Source organism: Clupea harengus, chromosome 5 (assembly GCF_900700415.2).
Source record: "Clupea harengus chromosome 5, Ch_v2.0.2, whole genome shotgun sequence".
Classification (NCBI taxonomy): Eukaryota; Metazoa; Chordata; class Actinopteri; order Clupeiformes; family Clupeidae; genus Clupea; species Clupea harengus.
In genome coordinates this window covers 22,246,578-22,261,069 of record NC_045156.1, presented here as the reverse complement: position 1 = coordinate 22,261,069, position 14,492 = coordinate 22,246,578, and the positions used below count along the sequence as shown (strand labels likewise).

Sequence of the window (14,492 nt, the reverse complement as noted above, 5' to 3'; positions counted from 1 at the left end):
TGGATGTGCCAGGCCAGCCTGAGGGAAATATACAGTAACAGTTCTGTGTCAGAAAAGAAGATGTTCAGTCATATATTCACCACAGGGCTTATCAGTGCACACAATCTTACCCTCCTGGGGATCATCTACAGTGATCACATTCCTCAGAGCGGGAGAGCTTTTGTAAGGATGCGCACGCTAAATTAGTGTATGTAGTCGTTTGGTTCAATGAAAACCTTTGCCACACAAACACCGTCTGGGAATGGTTTTGTGACTTCAATTTATTGCTTATTACTGTTAGTTCCATTTATTCTTTTCTTCATTGCAATACAGAGGTTCTTTTTTGAATGAAGGTGAAAACGTTATGACCATCAGTCTCGTGATGCATAACTGTGTACTGTAAAAGTCCTTCATAAAGAATGTGATGGAGATAAATAACATATTTGTGGCATGCAAGAAGATTTTCCTGTTGTTTCTCGGCAGGCTGTAAAGGAGGGAACTTTCCGGTTTCTTTCAGGTTATTTTCTACATTCTTCTACTACATTCTTACAGTATTCCACCACTTGGAAACTTGTGTTGAAATTAGTGAAATGGATAACATTCAACTTATTTAACATAATATTTAGTTAGTTTCAATCATTGTTAGTGAAAGAGAGGCTGTATAATGAATATTTGAAAACTTCCAGAGTTCGCAATTCACAGTTCACAATGACATTGATACAGTAACATGACTAAGAATTTTGACTGTCTTGTTCATAAACAGTGACACATGGACTTTTCATTCTGATGGCACTGACATTTATTGACACATTTTTACTTTTGAGACATCAACTAAGGTTTTTGAGCTAGGTACGGGGTTTGGCAGGTCATCCATTGTGTGGTACCATACTTTTGAGAAATGCGCGTACTGTTTTGAAAATGTTAAGGATTTGAGGAATGTACCAAAGCGATTGAAAAAACAATTCAGGAAACTCCCAGAATTTGCCAATGCTACAGGCCCTGGACTCCAACGGTGGCAAGAAATGCAAATGACATGGAATACAAGTGATTGTTCTGAAGATTCTAGAACAGTCCATAAAGAATGTGATGATGCCTTGTACTGTTTGGGCATTTTTTGAGCACCAACTGAACCACCAACTGAACCACCAACTAGCTAAACCACCTGAGCACTGCAATCGTTTCACCACCAAGAGAATAATATGGAAGGGAGTCCTCTGCCACCTCTCGAAGAGTAAGCCTGCCATGTCCTCACTGGAAGCAACTGCTCTTTATACCTACTTACCATACTTACTTTAAGTATTTCTCAAGTTAAAATTCCATATGGTTTAGCACAAAACATCTGTATGGATGTATCAGGAGCTTGGAAGTGGGAGCTGGAGTGGAAACGTATTAATGTTGAGTGACAGCTGCAGTTCGAGGCCTGTAGACTGTTGTGCCATTGTGTAACAGGTTTTAATTTCGGCTTTTTTTTCTATTTCCTCTTAAAGATGTGGTATGGATTAGGCCACAGATTGAGTGTGTGTCAAGTAGCTACCCTCTCAGAGCTGTTCTTGTGTGAGCGCTCGTGTGCATGTCTGTTGAGAAATTCTTCCTCACTTGACAGGTGGTCTGAAGGGGACGAAGAGGAGGAAAAGTCTGATGACGATGAAGGCGAGGAATACGATGATGACGACGACTTCGTCGGGGGGTCAGAGAAGGATCAGAGTGAAGGAGAGAATGAGCAGCTATCCACAGGCATCGATTACTTCAGCGAGGAAGAGGATGGGGTGCTGGATATAGAGATAGAGGGATTCCAGCAAAGTAGGGTGGATGGCCACAAGACAGGTGAAAAGCAGGATGAGGTACTGTCTTCATAAATAGGCTACTTAGACACGCTCTGATTACTACCTCTAACCTGCTCAACCCTATAGGTCCAAAATACATTAAGTATTCAATAAATATCTGACATTTCTTCAGATTTGGTCGAAAGGAATTGCAAAAGTTCAGTTATTGACCTAACTCAGTTAAGGTCAAGTGAATTTAAAATGGCTAGAGGACACATTAAGTCATCACATTTCTGGGTTAAATATTAGGATCTGACATGAATGGGGTTTATGATGACAATGGCGCTGCAGAGAGATGATGTGTGATGTTGGCCTACAGGTGACAGCAGCCCTAGAGACCCTCAAACCAGAACTTTGTGAGTACCCTTCCTTATCAATCAGGATAGGTTTAAAATGGTGTGTGTGTGTGATTTATTTGTTGACAGTCAGTCCTTTTGGTCGTATACTGAATATCTGGGATATAACCAAGTACATCGGCAAGTGGAAGTTAGCACACATAAAGGGCTACCACTTTGAAACCTTCAACGGAGAGCAAGCCCACAAGAACCTGCTCAAGCAAAGGGAGTTAGACTGCAAAACCAGTGTAAGAGCTCCTCCTGTGTTTTCCTACTCTTCAGCACCACCTAGTGGTCGTCTCAGCTCAGTACCTCTCAAGAGTCCTCCGTTCGGCACGGGGTTCTGAATCTACTTCTGGACCTACATCCCTGCTTCAAGCACACCTGCTTCTCAGGTGTAATAATGGTTTTGTTTAGCTGAACACACTTTATTTAGCTCATCAAGAGTGGCATAAATGAGTTCAAGTAAGGTATGTAGAGTGAGGTGCAGGCTGGGGAAAGCATGGGTGTGGCCGTAATCTATCTGTAATCACAGATTACATGGGTTATAACCATTTACTTACATGACTGCATTGGGGGAAAATAGTTGCCATGGTAATTGAGCATCTATAACTGAGACATTTAATGATTAATACTTGTTATTAATGTTCATATTCTTCCATAGATTCCTCTTCCTATTGTGTGCATGATGGAGACCGAGGCTCTGCGTATTCTGGAGAAGATGGAACAGAGTAAAAGAACATTTTAAATCATTCAATGATTGTAGCCATTTTATCAGTGCTCACTCACAAGACCCACCCTTTCCCAAATATACCAGAGCGTAATAACTCCAAATAGATTTGAGAGAATAATGCACAGAGTCACACTTGACATTACAAAGCTTAACCATCAGTCTGTGTATTACTGATCTGTTCTGTGTTGTCTCTCCATGCTGAAGCATACAGGTCTGAATTTGGGGCCAACCACCAATTGACCAAAGACGTCCAGGACAGGATTGAGGCGGTGAGAGCCCAGCTAGCTGTTAAGTGTGTCTTCGTCCCGACCCTCACTCTCTGGCAGGACGATCTGAAGTTATGGTGTTCGTGGCTGCTGTTAACCCTGCTAAACAGGGGAAACAAGCATCTCCGATCAGGGTGGAGGCAGTGGCTCGGGACACTTGTGACAGGATGGAGCCAGTGGCTAAGGAACCTGACAAGGAGGCCACCAGCGACCAAAACCGAGGCAACGGAGGCAGACGACAGCGACGTCTCTCCATCAGGATGGAGGCAGTGGCTCGGGACACTTGTGACAGGATGGAGCCAGTGGCTGAGGAACCTGATAAGGAGGCCACCAGCGACCAAGACCAAGGCAACGGAGGCAGACGACAGCGACGTCTCTCCATCAGGATGGAGGCAGTGGCTCGGGACACTTGTGACAGGATGGAGGCCACCAGCGACTGCGACCGAGGCAACGAAGACCAAGGTGTCCCTCAAAAGCGGCCAGTCACAACACATGTAGACCGGTTTGTATGGAAGATGGGATTTATCATTTGTAGAGTTTTGGCTGGCATATGACTGGTCACAAATTCATTCTGAACAAGACTATAGAGCAAATGTTTATGCTTTCCCCTCTCCCAGATCTCTTGTTTTTTCATCCCAAGCCCATTTAAGAAAAACACATCACAACACAAAGCATTAAAAACAGTCCGATTTACTGCAAGTTTGGTGCGGTCCTTTACAAAGCGGCTTCACATAGAAAAATACAACCCATTTGTTTGTCTACCCTGTTTCACTAAAGCTTTGACATCAATAGGTGGGAAAATATGAAGAGACAGAATGCTTCTCTGCCGTCACATGAATGTATGCGCCACAGAATGTGGAAAATTCCAGAAAGAAAAGAGTAGAGGGGGTAAATCAAGCCATAAATATAGAGGGCAGTTTGGACCACTATGACATTGCTTTCACACATTATAGGTCACTTATATCAGCACTTGCAAACATATTAGGGGGTTGACTCAGTAGTACCTTGACTGCACTATAGACAAGAATGACATCAAATATCTGTAGGCATATTCAAAATAAGTAGCCTTATCACCTTGTCTCAGTGAACAGAGTGAAGCAAAATAATTTACAAAGACTGTGACATTGGCATCAAAAGCCATTTTCATGTGAAGTTTTTCTATAAGACTCCTGGTTTTATCACACACAGGCAGAGACCAATGCATTTGTGCAGTTGCAGGCTGAATACAGGTCCAGGAATTATATACTTCAGAGCTTATTAAAAAACCAGGTGCATGGGACACAACATTTGAAAGCTAGCCATTTATATCTATAGATTATTTACATCCTCAAAATGACAAATGAGCCTGGAAAAAATAAAAATAAAATAACTTAATATGGAAGACCTAGTACTCCATTTTTTTGAGAATTCACAAAACTGATGCTGATTGAAAATCTATGCAGACATGAGTCATGTGATATGTTGGCATGAAGTAATATGGTGAGAATCAGTTTTATTTTCCATCAACATGAATACATTTGTAATGAGGATTCTTTCTGAACCTAAAGTGGGGGATGGGAGTATTAGTGTCAATATCTGACACTGTCCTGACAAGTCTTTACAGTAACATTTCTACAAACATCACACATTTGCCCGTATTTTACAAAACAGCACTGTGGCCTTCATATCATATCTAATCTATAAAATAGAAAGTTATCACAGATCCAAAACGGTAAAAGGCAAATCTTTCAGACAGAACCATTGCTTTCAAAACAAACAAAAAAAGATTGGGAGTATTTCCAAATGTTCATATAAAATTCTCTCCCAGCAATTTTTACAAAAAGGTTTTCTTTTATGTATCAAAAGTCCTTTGTAGCACGTCACACTTGTTATTGGTTTCCCTCATCAGATTTCTTGAAAAGTCTCCCACTGATGTTATAAAACAAAAGGCCTAATGGTGGACAAGGCAGGCCGGCAGGTTCACAGTCTTCAAGAGAATTCCAGAGCTGGAGGTGTTGTCATGGCGATCTGCCTCATGAGGAACCACAGTCATTCAGCAGTTTATAGCATCTCCATGACGTCACGCAGTGTTCTTAGACCATGCAACACCTCTCCTCTTTTTCTGTAGCAGCTGGATGGCCATCTTTAGTCCCCATGCTCCACACTCTTTCTGTAAGATGTGTCTTTGAACATCAGCACAGGCAAGTCCTTCAGTGTTTGATCTTTCTGGTATCAGCAGTAGTCCCATCCAGTGGCTGTCACTCTCTCTGGATTACTTAGATCACAGTCCGTTATAATAAGCACAGACATCTGAGGCTATCTGCACTCCGATTAGCATCTTCCTTCACAAAGTATTTTCTTTTTAAAACGTAAACATAAAAAATGAAACTGTACAACTGGCCCTTCCTGAAATGGTGAGTGGTTGAGATTGGACGGGGGAACTTCCCCCGAAAGCAGTGTTCAGTCGAAACCAAGCAACCCATCCAAAGACATAAAAAAAAACCTCAGTAATAATGATAAAAAGACAACAACTGGAGGTGAATTCCTGTTTTCACGGGTGAACATGGCATTGAACTGGGCATCATTAAATGATTTAAAAAAAAAAAGTGCATTGCTTCAAGTATTTAAACAAAATATGATAAAACCATAATGAGGAGACCAAAGAGAGCCTCAGTCTGATCAGTGCAGCCCTGTCCTGTCCGGGGCAGAGGCTCATGAGGTTTGGCACAAACAGAGAACTCAACTGATAGAACAGAGAGGTGATGGTGCGGTTTCCAGATGTAAAACTTTATCAATGCAATACAGCTTAAGACACAGAGAGACAGAAGGACTTCTCGGACCCGCCCTCCTGTCACTCTTCTCCTCTTCCAGCCAATCAGAACAAACTGGGCGTGGCGTGAAGTTCAGGAAGCAGGAAGCAGAATGTGAAAGTGTGGCTCTAGGACCTGCAAAAACACACCCCTCCGTCAGGCTGGTCACATGGATGTACTGCGGTGGCTGTTGGTTGGACAAGGAGGGGAGGCGATGGAACGGGAGCAAGACAAAGCAGAGAAAAGGGGAACAATGGGGGTGGAGGAAGACGATTGAGAAACACAAAAGGGGAGAGGGGAAACCAAAACAAAAGCATGTGGAATTATGACCAAGATGTCAACACCAGAAATGAGACATAACAATGAGGGCCAACACAACAGTGAGACAAAACAATGGCAGATGCTATGGTTTATAATCATGGATGTGAGAGAGATGTTATGGATGCAGTCATGGAAATGAAAAGGTGCCTCAATGATTAGCTTAGAGGAAGAGTGCGATCCTGATATCCAAATCAGAAGGATCACAAACTTCAGTGGAGAAAATTAAAAAACAAGAATCTATGATTATTGGAAAGAGAAAAGAGAGGAAAAAGAGCACTGTTAGTATGGGCTACGTTTTGGGAGCTCACCCTTGACTCATCGTGAGCTTTCATTTGAAGGATGATCTCAATTTAAATTTGGGTAAGCACTGTGGATACACCACCAGAAATTGGAATATTGCTAGGTATGATGAATATGACCGACAATCAAAAATGTTGCTCTTTGCCCATTTGTAACTTGAAAGGGAATGGTTGTAAAGGTGGTCTAAAAGGTAGGTTCTAGGTAGGAGGCTAATGCTAAAATGTTAGCGCTATGTCAAAGGCAGACGAGACACAGTTAACACGTAGGGGAGACATGAGGAGAGGACAAAACATGGATACACCAAACAGCCACAGTCCACACATGTAGATATCACAACAACATAAAAGCACCCCTACTTGGCTAAGTAAAAGGAGACTTTGTACGACTGTGCACTGACAAAGCCCTGTGTGGAAGTAAAAGAAAAAGAGGGAGAGGAAGAAGAGAGTAAGGAAAAGAACTCCACTGAAATATGTAAATAAGAGAAACTCTTTAGATCAAGACTGACACTGTTCTTTGGAGGAACTTCCCTGTCTCCATTCGCATTGTTTGTTTTTACCATTTGAGCAATGGCAATTTCAGCACATTAGTATCATGATGCTGAAGGCTCTGGTATCAATTACTGACATATAGACTTCCTGCTGATATCTGATATCTTACATATCTTCAACCTTATTTTAACAGCTAATAATATCAGGTTCTGAGACTAAAAAACATGTATTTGTTTATTTTTTTTACTCTTACTTACTGGTCCTTCTTTTACAATAATTGAGCTATTTGATAAATCTTAGGCACACAATATTTCAAAGGTCTTTAACTTTCTCAGCCTGAGCTCTAAAGCTCGGCATGTCTGTACTATACTCACTCTGATCCTGACGAGTCGTCATCCATGGTCCCCGTTTTCGCTTTGATGCTCAAAGCCACGCCGTTCAGCTGCTCTGGCACGCTAGCCTTCGCCCCGATGCCCCTCCCCTCGCTGGAGGAGGAGCCTCTTGAGGAGGCAGGGTCTGCCGCGCTGACGGACAGCTCATTGTGAATGCGGTTGATGCCGTTCCTTTCAGCAATGGGGGACAGCTGCTTCTTCTTCAAGATGCCTGAGGCGTGTACAGAAACAGAGTGGTAAGTGCATGTTGGCTGCTTTGGAGGGTGAAAATTCCTAACTTCTTGAGTGTCAAGGCCTGTTTTTTTTTATTTATTATAGGTTACATTTTTGCGTTTTGACTGCAGGTCATACCAAATAAGGTTGTCAAATGTCACATACCAAAGCCTAAGGACTGGTGCTAACATACATGTCCAACAAACATGTCCTCTCTAGGGGCGGTAGTGGACACGCCTAGCTCAGCTTTACCTCTCTGTGGGTGGGCATTGGGGTTAGGGTTGCTGGGCAGCAACAGAAGCATGTTCTCCTTCCCATAAGTCTCCGCTCTGTCTCCATATCTGTCGTCAGGATGGGTCAGCGTCTCCACCTTCAGTTTTTCCATCCCGCCTTCACCATCACCAACATACTCCCCTGGCCAGTACAATTTACTCACATTATTATCTAATACAAAAAATAGACAGAACTTAGAGGAGCCAATGGAGCAGAATGACTATTTCTGTTATTCTGTTCTTAACTTATGATCTAGGCGTACAGGACTAGGGATAAAACACTATGAGGACATTTCTTCAAATATGAGGTTCACGTAGGTGGAGCATGTTGTATGTTCATGTAAGTGGTGGTGTACCCTGTGGACGTTTGGCAGAGCCGGTGGCCAGGTTTTCCCAGCATTCCTCTTCGGGGTACGGTCCCTCTTCGTCCTCGCTGTCCGAAGAGTGAGTGGAGGCATAGGAGCCGCTCTGGTCGTCCTCCAGCTCAGACAGATCACTGTCCGAGTCAGAGTCCTCATCTTAGGTATCACAAACACATCACACACACACACACACACACACACACACACACACACACACACACACACACACACACACACACATTAAAAAAAATTAGCAAATTAAGTTTAAAGCCATGACAATCAATTCACATAACTATACATTAATTATTTCAATTTGTTACAAAGTTCTTTTATTAGGAGGGAGCGCTAATAGTAGGGCAGGAAGAGACTCTTACCATTCACGTGTTCTTTCGTTTCATGAAAGAGGGAGCTATGGTCATTCAGCGCGATGTGAGCCTGGCTGTTATTCACCCCACCGTCCTCTCTGGAGGAACAAGAACAAAAAGACTCTTTGTAATTCAGTGTAAGGTTTCTATACAGTGATGTTTTCTGTAAACGTCTCTAAAGACAGATCAGACCCTTGTTTTACTCACAAAAGATTGCACTTAATAAATGAAACAAAAAGAGTCGATAACATATTATGGCATAAAGGATGAATAACTAGCTCTATTTTAAACTTTCTTTCCAAGACGTTGAACAATCTCGAATTCTTCTGAACAGTAGAAGAAGAGACACCATCTCTGGTGATCATCCCGTGCAGCTTATTTACTGATGAAAGTTTAATATGTTTGTGAGATGGAGGACTCTCCCCCAGGAGGACTCCGGCGCTACCTGAGGACGAAAGGCACGTAGCTCTGCTGGCTCTTCCCGCTCTGGAGGGTGCCGTTGAGGGAGCCACTGGAGTCTCCAAACGGCAGGTGGTACAGACGCCCGTCCATGTAGCTGGTGTTACAGTTATACGACTAGAGGGGCAGGGAGAGGTAGAGATGAGGAGAGAGAATCTGATATTTGTAACATTCAAATGTAGGTGGAGAAGTGGAAGGGGGGAGAAGGAAAGAGAGAGAGAGAGAGAGAGAGAGAGAGAGAGAGAGAATACAAGAGAGAGAGAGAGAGCGAGAGCAAGAGAGAGAGAGAGAGATAGAGAGAGAAAGGCAGAGATATAGCCTTCTATCTTTTCTTGGGCTCTGATAAGGTTGAGCGGGAGCGGATGCGGAAGTGTATGGGTGCTTTGACTCACAGAGGGCTTTGACTTGATTATGTGATCGGGCCTCTTACGGCTGCAGCAGTACTTCATGGCGTCCCTCGCCTCCTTATTGAACACGATGCGGAAGAAGAAGATGAAGGGACCCTGAGGAAGAGGAGGAGATTGAGGAATGAGGACTTCATTCTGCAGTCAGTACCTAATTAACTGCATTTACAAGGCTCTGAAGCAACTTTAATGTCCTTTCATATGGAAATGCTGAGTCCTTCAGCACTGAAACTGATCAGCAGTACCCACCTGCACACAGTTGAATCCAGCAAACAGGTAGTGGAAGATGATCATGTCACTGTTGACTGAGAGGATGCCCAGCAGACAGGTCACCGTGACCAGACAGAGGACGCCACACGCCGTCCTCAAGCCCGTACTGAACACACATTTACAAACACACCGAGTGAACATTAAGTCAGAAACAGTCATGAAAAGAGAGGCAGTCTGTCATGATGGATATACTGGATTTTTGTTCAGGCACTCACACGGGCAGCTCTTTCTTCTCAAAGCTCTGGTGACGCATGGAACAGGAGGCTTTGGATGCCAGGATATACAGGAAGATGTTCATCTGCAAACATACAAACACAGGTTATAGATGCATTCAAGTCCTTTAACATAGCATCTGAAACCCCAAAAAGATTTGGCACTTAAGTAGTGTGTTAAGTAGTTAAGTAGTGTGTGCAGTTGTTTGTGTGGTGTGTGTTTGTGGGACACTCACAGACACCACCAGAGCGATAGGCCCTGCGAAGCTCCAGATGAGCGTGTCGTAGATGCTGAGCCAGCAGAAGTCTGGGTTCCCGTAGCCCTCTGGGTCCAGCCCCACTGCCAGCCCTGCGCAGCACAGCAACATCATCATCAGCATCCCACATGTCACTGATATCACACTGGACAGCTCAAGACAGCACATCGTATAGATTACACAACAGATTTTTAATCAACCAAACATATCTTGTGGCAGAAGTCCACTACGACAGTGTCACAACACTAAGAGAGAGTGTGTGTGTGTGTGTGTGTGTGTGTGTGTGTGTGTGTGTGTGTGTGTGTGTGTGTGTGTATATCTGAGAATGGATTAGAATGAACTGGATAATATGTGGGGAACTAGGGGGTAAGTGTGTGCATCTGATTGTGTGTAAAGACTGACACAAAGCAAATTGGTTCGTGAAGGGCTTAGTGTGTATATACAAAGTGTGTATGTACGGAGTGTGTATGTAGGGAGTGTGTATGTGCGGAGTGTGTATGTGCGGAGTGTGTATGTACGGTGTGTGTATGTACGGAGTGTGTATGTGCGGAGTGTGTATGTGCGGAGTGTGTATGTGCGGAGTGTGTATGTGCGAAGTGTGTATGTACGGAGTGTGTATGTGCGGAGTGTGTATGTGCGGAGTGTGTATGTGCGGAGTGTGTATGTGCGGAGTGTGTATGTGTGGAGTGTGTATGTGCGGAGTGTGTATGTACGGAGTGTGTATGTGCGGAGTGTGTATGTGCGGTGTGTGTATGTGCGGAGTGTGTATGTGCGGAGTGTGTATGTACGGAGTGTGTATGTATGCACTAGTACATGCCTGTGATGAACGCGGGCACGCCCCAGCCGATCATGTAGTAGAAGCGCATGGGGCCGTAGTTGATGTCGCGCAGCTCCGTGAGCATGCGGTACACATGCAGCCCCTCCAGGAAGAGCCAGGAGAACGCACACAGGTAGAAGAAGTGCAGCAGGATGGCGATCACCGTGCACAAGAACTGCAGCACAGACACAGAGGTAAGAAAGGGAGGAGAGGGCAGCAGAGAGAGAGAGAGAGAAGTAGATGGAGGGATGGAGAGAGAGAGAGAGAGAGAGACTTGTAAAGCATTTTCATTGTTTCCTCTTAAAAAAAGAGAGAAGCAAGGGTATCCTTAAAAAAATGGATGCAACTGAGAAATAGATCTGATGCAAGATCTGCAATAGAAACCAATAAAACAGTAGAGGAGAAGAGGCAAACAGAGGAGGCAGATGGGAAGAGTTAGAGGAGAGGAGTTGGATGAGAGGTGTTAGAAGAGGAGAATTATCCCCTGGGTCCTTACAGGGTTGTCGGCCTGGTTGATGCCCAGCATGAAGGTGAGCTCCGCGATGAAGAGGGCTGCTGCGGAGTTGCTGAGGATGCTGGTGCGGTTGCTGTACATGGCCCTCAGGCACGCCAGGAAGAGCATGGTGAGCAGCAGGAAGCCCAGGGTCACGCCCACCGTGCTCCAGGTCACCAGCTGCACCGGCAGGATCTCCCCGTTCTGGAGACACACAGCCAGGAAGAGGAGCCACGGTTACTGTCAGTCATTTCTGAAGGGGCGCAGTCAGTTCTTCAAACAAACATGCGCATCGCATGCACAGTGATTGTGTGTTTAGCTTCTGAATTATTATAGTGTGCAGCGTTGCTTATATAGAACAGTCTGTTGGGTGTGATTTGTGTGCATGGTGTGTAGCGGTGTGCTGTGGGAAGTTCTGCGGCTAGCAGGTGTGTTTTATGTGCACTGATGCGTGTGTACAGTGGTGTACAGTGAAACATCTTGAATGTGTGTGGTGTGTGACCTGACCTCTCGTCTGGAGACGTCCATGAGCACGGCGAAGCTGGTCATGTGGTAGCACTGGCAGCTGATGTGTGTGCTGTTCCGGAACACCACGTCGCAGCCTTTAGCCGACCAGCCGCCGCTCACCCCAGGGGCTCCCGTTCTGTACACACACACACCCACAAACACACATACAGAAATACACACACACACACACACACACACACACACACAATTGTAAATACACAGTGACAACCCCTTCTGCTGCTGCACTGCCTCATTTGATGTCTCCCGCATGTCTTGTAACATGGCAGCAAACACACACCAAATATTTTCCTGCTGAATTCATTGCGCTACTTGGTGGTTTCATATTTTTTTGACATTCATATGGTTTTGTATGAATTGAGTTTATGAATGAATGTAAATGTGTGTGTGTCTGAGAGGAGAGTAACTCTTACACTATGGAGTGGTTCCAGAAGACACAGATGGGTTTGGAGCGCTCCTCAGTGGTGACGAGGCGGAACTGCACGGTGATGGGCTTGTTCAGGGCGTGTTGCAGCAGTTCCTCGTTGTCATGCACCGTGATGCTCACCACTGGGGTGTTGATGACGGGCCGCTTGGGAACTCTGTGGACACACACACACAAACACACACACACACACACACACACACACACACGGGCAGATGAGGATTGTGTTGGACTGCTATTTGCCTTTTCCACAAGACTTACAGTTATTGGTTTATTATTTTGTGACATTCACTCTTCCTCCTTCCCCCGCTCCCCGTTCTCTTTCCCTCTCTCCTCATCCTCTCACCTCAGACTCCTCTTGTCTGGGTCATAGCGCTCCGGCAGCAGTCCTGCCAGGCTGTGAAAGATGATGACACTGGCGATGGCATCCTGCTCACGCTCGTCCGGGTGTCGCCGCCTCCGACTGGACGAAGTCCGGTTGATGATGCCACTGGCCTCTGGGAGGGAGTCTGCTGGCCGGTGACCTTTGCCCTCTATAGCAGGTTCGAACACAGAGTCGGGGAGTGTGACCGCTGTCTCGAGGTCAAGAGGTCGGGGTCCGCGTAGGGACTGATAGCGTGGGAGTTTGGCACCAGCGAAGTTCATCTTGTCCAGCCGGTCAATGGATATGACTAATGGTGGAATTGTATTAAATCAGGTTAGCCTTCAAAACAGCAACAATGTACACACACTCACTATATGAGGGACATTATCATACTGTGTGACCCCATACATCTGTATATCCAAATTTCATTGTATGCAAATACAATGACAATAAAGGCGTTTCTAATTCTATTTCTAATGTTATAACTAAGGATTGAAGCTTTTTTTCGCGGCTTCTCTCTGAATGTTTGCAATCACACTTCAGCACATACTAATGGTATATGGCGGTCATCAGGATACCTCATGCTGTTACAATCAAATTGCCCTTTGAGAAATGTCTGTGCTAAACTGAACTGAAGATGGCTAGTAAGAAACAAGGAGACAACCCTGACATTCAGGTGCACGTGTTTCCAGTCAAGGTGACATTTTACTAATCCTGCCGGTATGTGGTCTGGCATTATCTTATTAGTCTCTTGAGTCTTAGGCTGAGGCAAGAATGTGGTGTGTGTGTGTGTGTGTGTGGTAGTGCTGACCGATGTTGGGCGTGACGATGGTGAAGGGGCTGAGGTAGGTCTTCCTCATGTTCTGGGCAAGGGTGTTGGTGTACTCCTCATACTGGCGTAGCAGGGACGCCGTGCCCCCCTCAGTCTGCTGGATCAGCTCCCAGTGCGGCCGCGTCTCCCCCGCCAGGATGGCACTGCCCACCTGCATCAGGTTCTGAGAGGGGGACGGACAGACAGAGAGAGGAAGAGAGAGAGAGGAAGTAAAAAAGTAAAAGCAATAAGAAAGAGGTAGAGTAAACGAGGAAGTAGAAAGTACATTAGGTGTTATACATAAGGTGTGCTCAATATTTACTTGAACTTTAATGATACATGATATTTCTGTAGAATTCTTATCCAGAACGCTCATCCACAAATACTGTTGTGTTCTTTGTTTCTTCTATGCTAAACAGGCACGCTGTAGTTGTAGTTGTGCTGGTCTGAGCCTAGCCAGATGTGCCTGCAGTACTGTGGCGTACCTCGTTGAAGTGCACGTCCTGCGTGGCGGCCAGGCTGAAGCCCTGCTGGCTGCCCTCGTGCAGCAGCACGCTCTGCATCAGCCGGTACGCCACCTTCACGTCGCTGCCGTAGTAACTGCGGGTGTGGCGCGTGGCGTTAGCCAGCTGCGTGGCCGTGCGCTGCACCTCGGAAGTCTCCAGCAGGGACGAGTTACGTGTCAGTCGGTCCGCCTGAGTGCAGGGAGAGAGGGGGAGGGTTAGCACTCTTCTGTGCTGACGCTACACACATGTGGTATGCATTAACCTACGCTCAAGAAGCCTGATGTGCTAGATGTCTGTATTCCTCTGTGCTAA

At 45.3% G+C, this 14,492-nt stretch overlaps 2 protein-coding genes across 4 annotated transcripts in view; one reads left to right on the top strand and one right to left on the bottom strand.

Annotated features, from left to right (window-relative positions):
• Positions 1-1,218: 1,218 nt before the first annotated feature.
• On the top strand, positions 1,219-3,811 carry LOC105897927. The gene is made up of 3 exons (XM_031568118.2): positions 1,219-2,385; positions 2,802-2,868; positions 3,075-3,811. The coding sequence occupies exons 1-3, from the start codon at positions 2,098-2,100 to the stop codon at positions 3,632-3,634; spliced, it is 915 nt and encodes a 304-aa protein (XP_031423978.1). The 5' UTR covers positions 1,219-2,097; the 3' UTR covers positions 3,635-3,811.
• Positions 3,808-14,492, bottom strand: part of celsr2 (cadherin, EGF LAG seven-pass G-type receptor 2) — a 68,569-nt gene continuing 57,884 nt past the window's right edge. Inside the window, exons 18-34 of one of the 3 annotated variants that reach the window (XM_031568115.2) lie at positions 14,160-14,369; positions 13,675-13,858; positions 12,846-13,170; positions 12,489-12,656; positions 12,058-12,193; positions 11,554-11,754; positions 11,058-11,232; positions 10,220-10,332; positions 9,987-10,069; positions 9,751-9,877; positions 9,490-9,600; positions 9,084-9,214; positions 8,648-8,736; positions 8,268-8,429; positions 7,892-8,053; positions 7,409-7,637; positions 3,808-6,949 (exon numbers count right to left, since the gene is read on the bottom strand). In XM_031568115.2, coding sequence (XP_031423975.1) covers positions 6,907-6,949; positions 7,409-7,637; positions 7,892-8,053; positions 8,268-8,429; positions 8,648-8,736; positions 9,084-9,214; positions 9,490-9,600; positions 9,751-9,877; positions 9,987-10,069; positions 10,220-10,332; positions 11,058-11,232; positions 11,554-11,754; positions 12,058-12,193; positions 12,489-12,656; positions 12,846-13,170; positions 13,675-13,858; positions 14,160-14,369 — 2,649 coding nt within the window. In that variant the 3' untranslated portion in view covers positions 3,808-6,906. The remainder of the gene's footprint in view (positions 6,950-7,408; positions 7,638-7,891; positions 8,054-8,267; positions 8,430-8,647; positions 8,737-9,083; positions 9,215-9,489; positions 9,601-9,750; positions 9,878-9,986; positions 10,070-10,219; positions 10,333-11,057; positions 11,233-11,553; positions 11,755-12,057; positions 12,194-12,488; positions 12,657-12,845; positions 13,171-13,674; positions 13,859-14,159; positions 14,370-14,492) is intronic. The other 2 variants (XM_031568116.2, XM_031568117.2) reach the window with 2 other exon arrangements.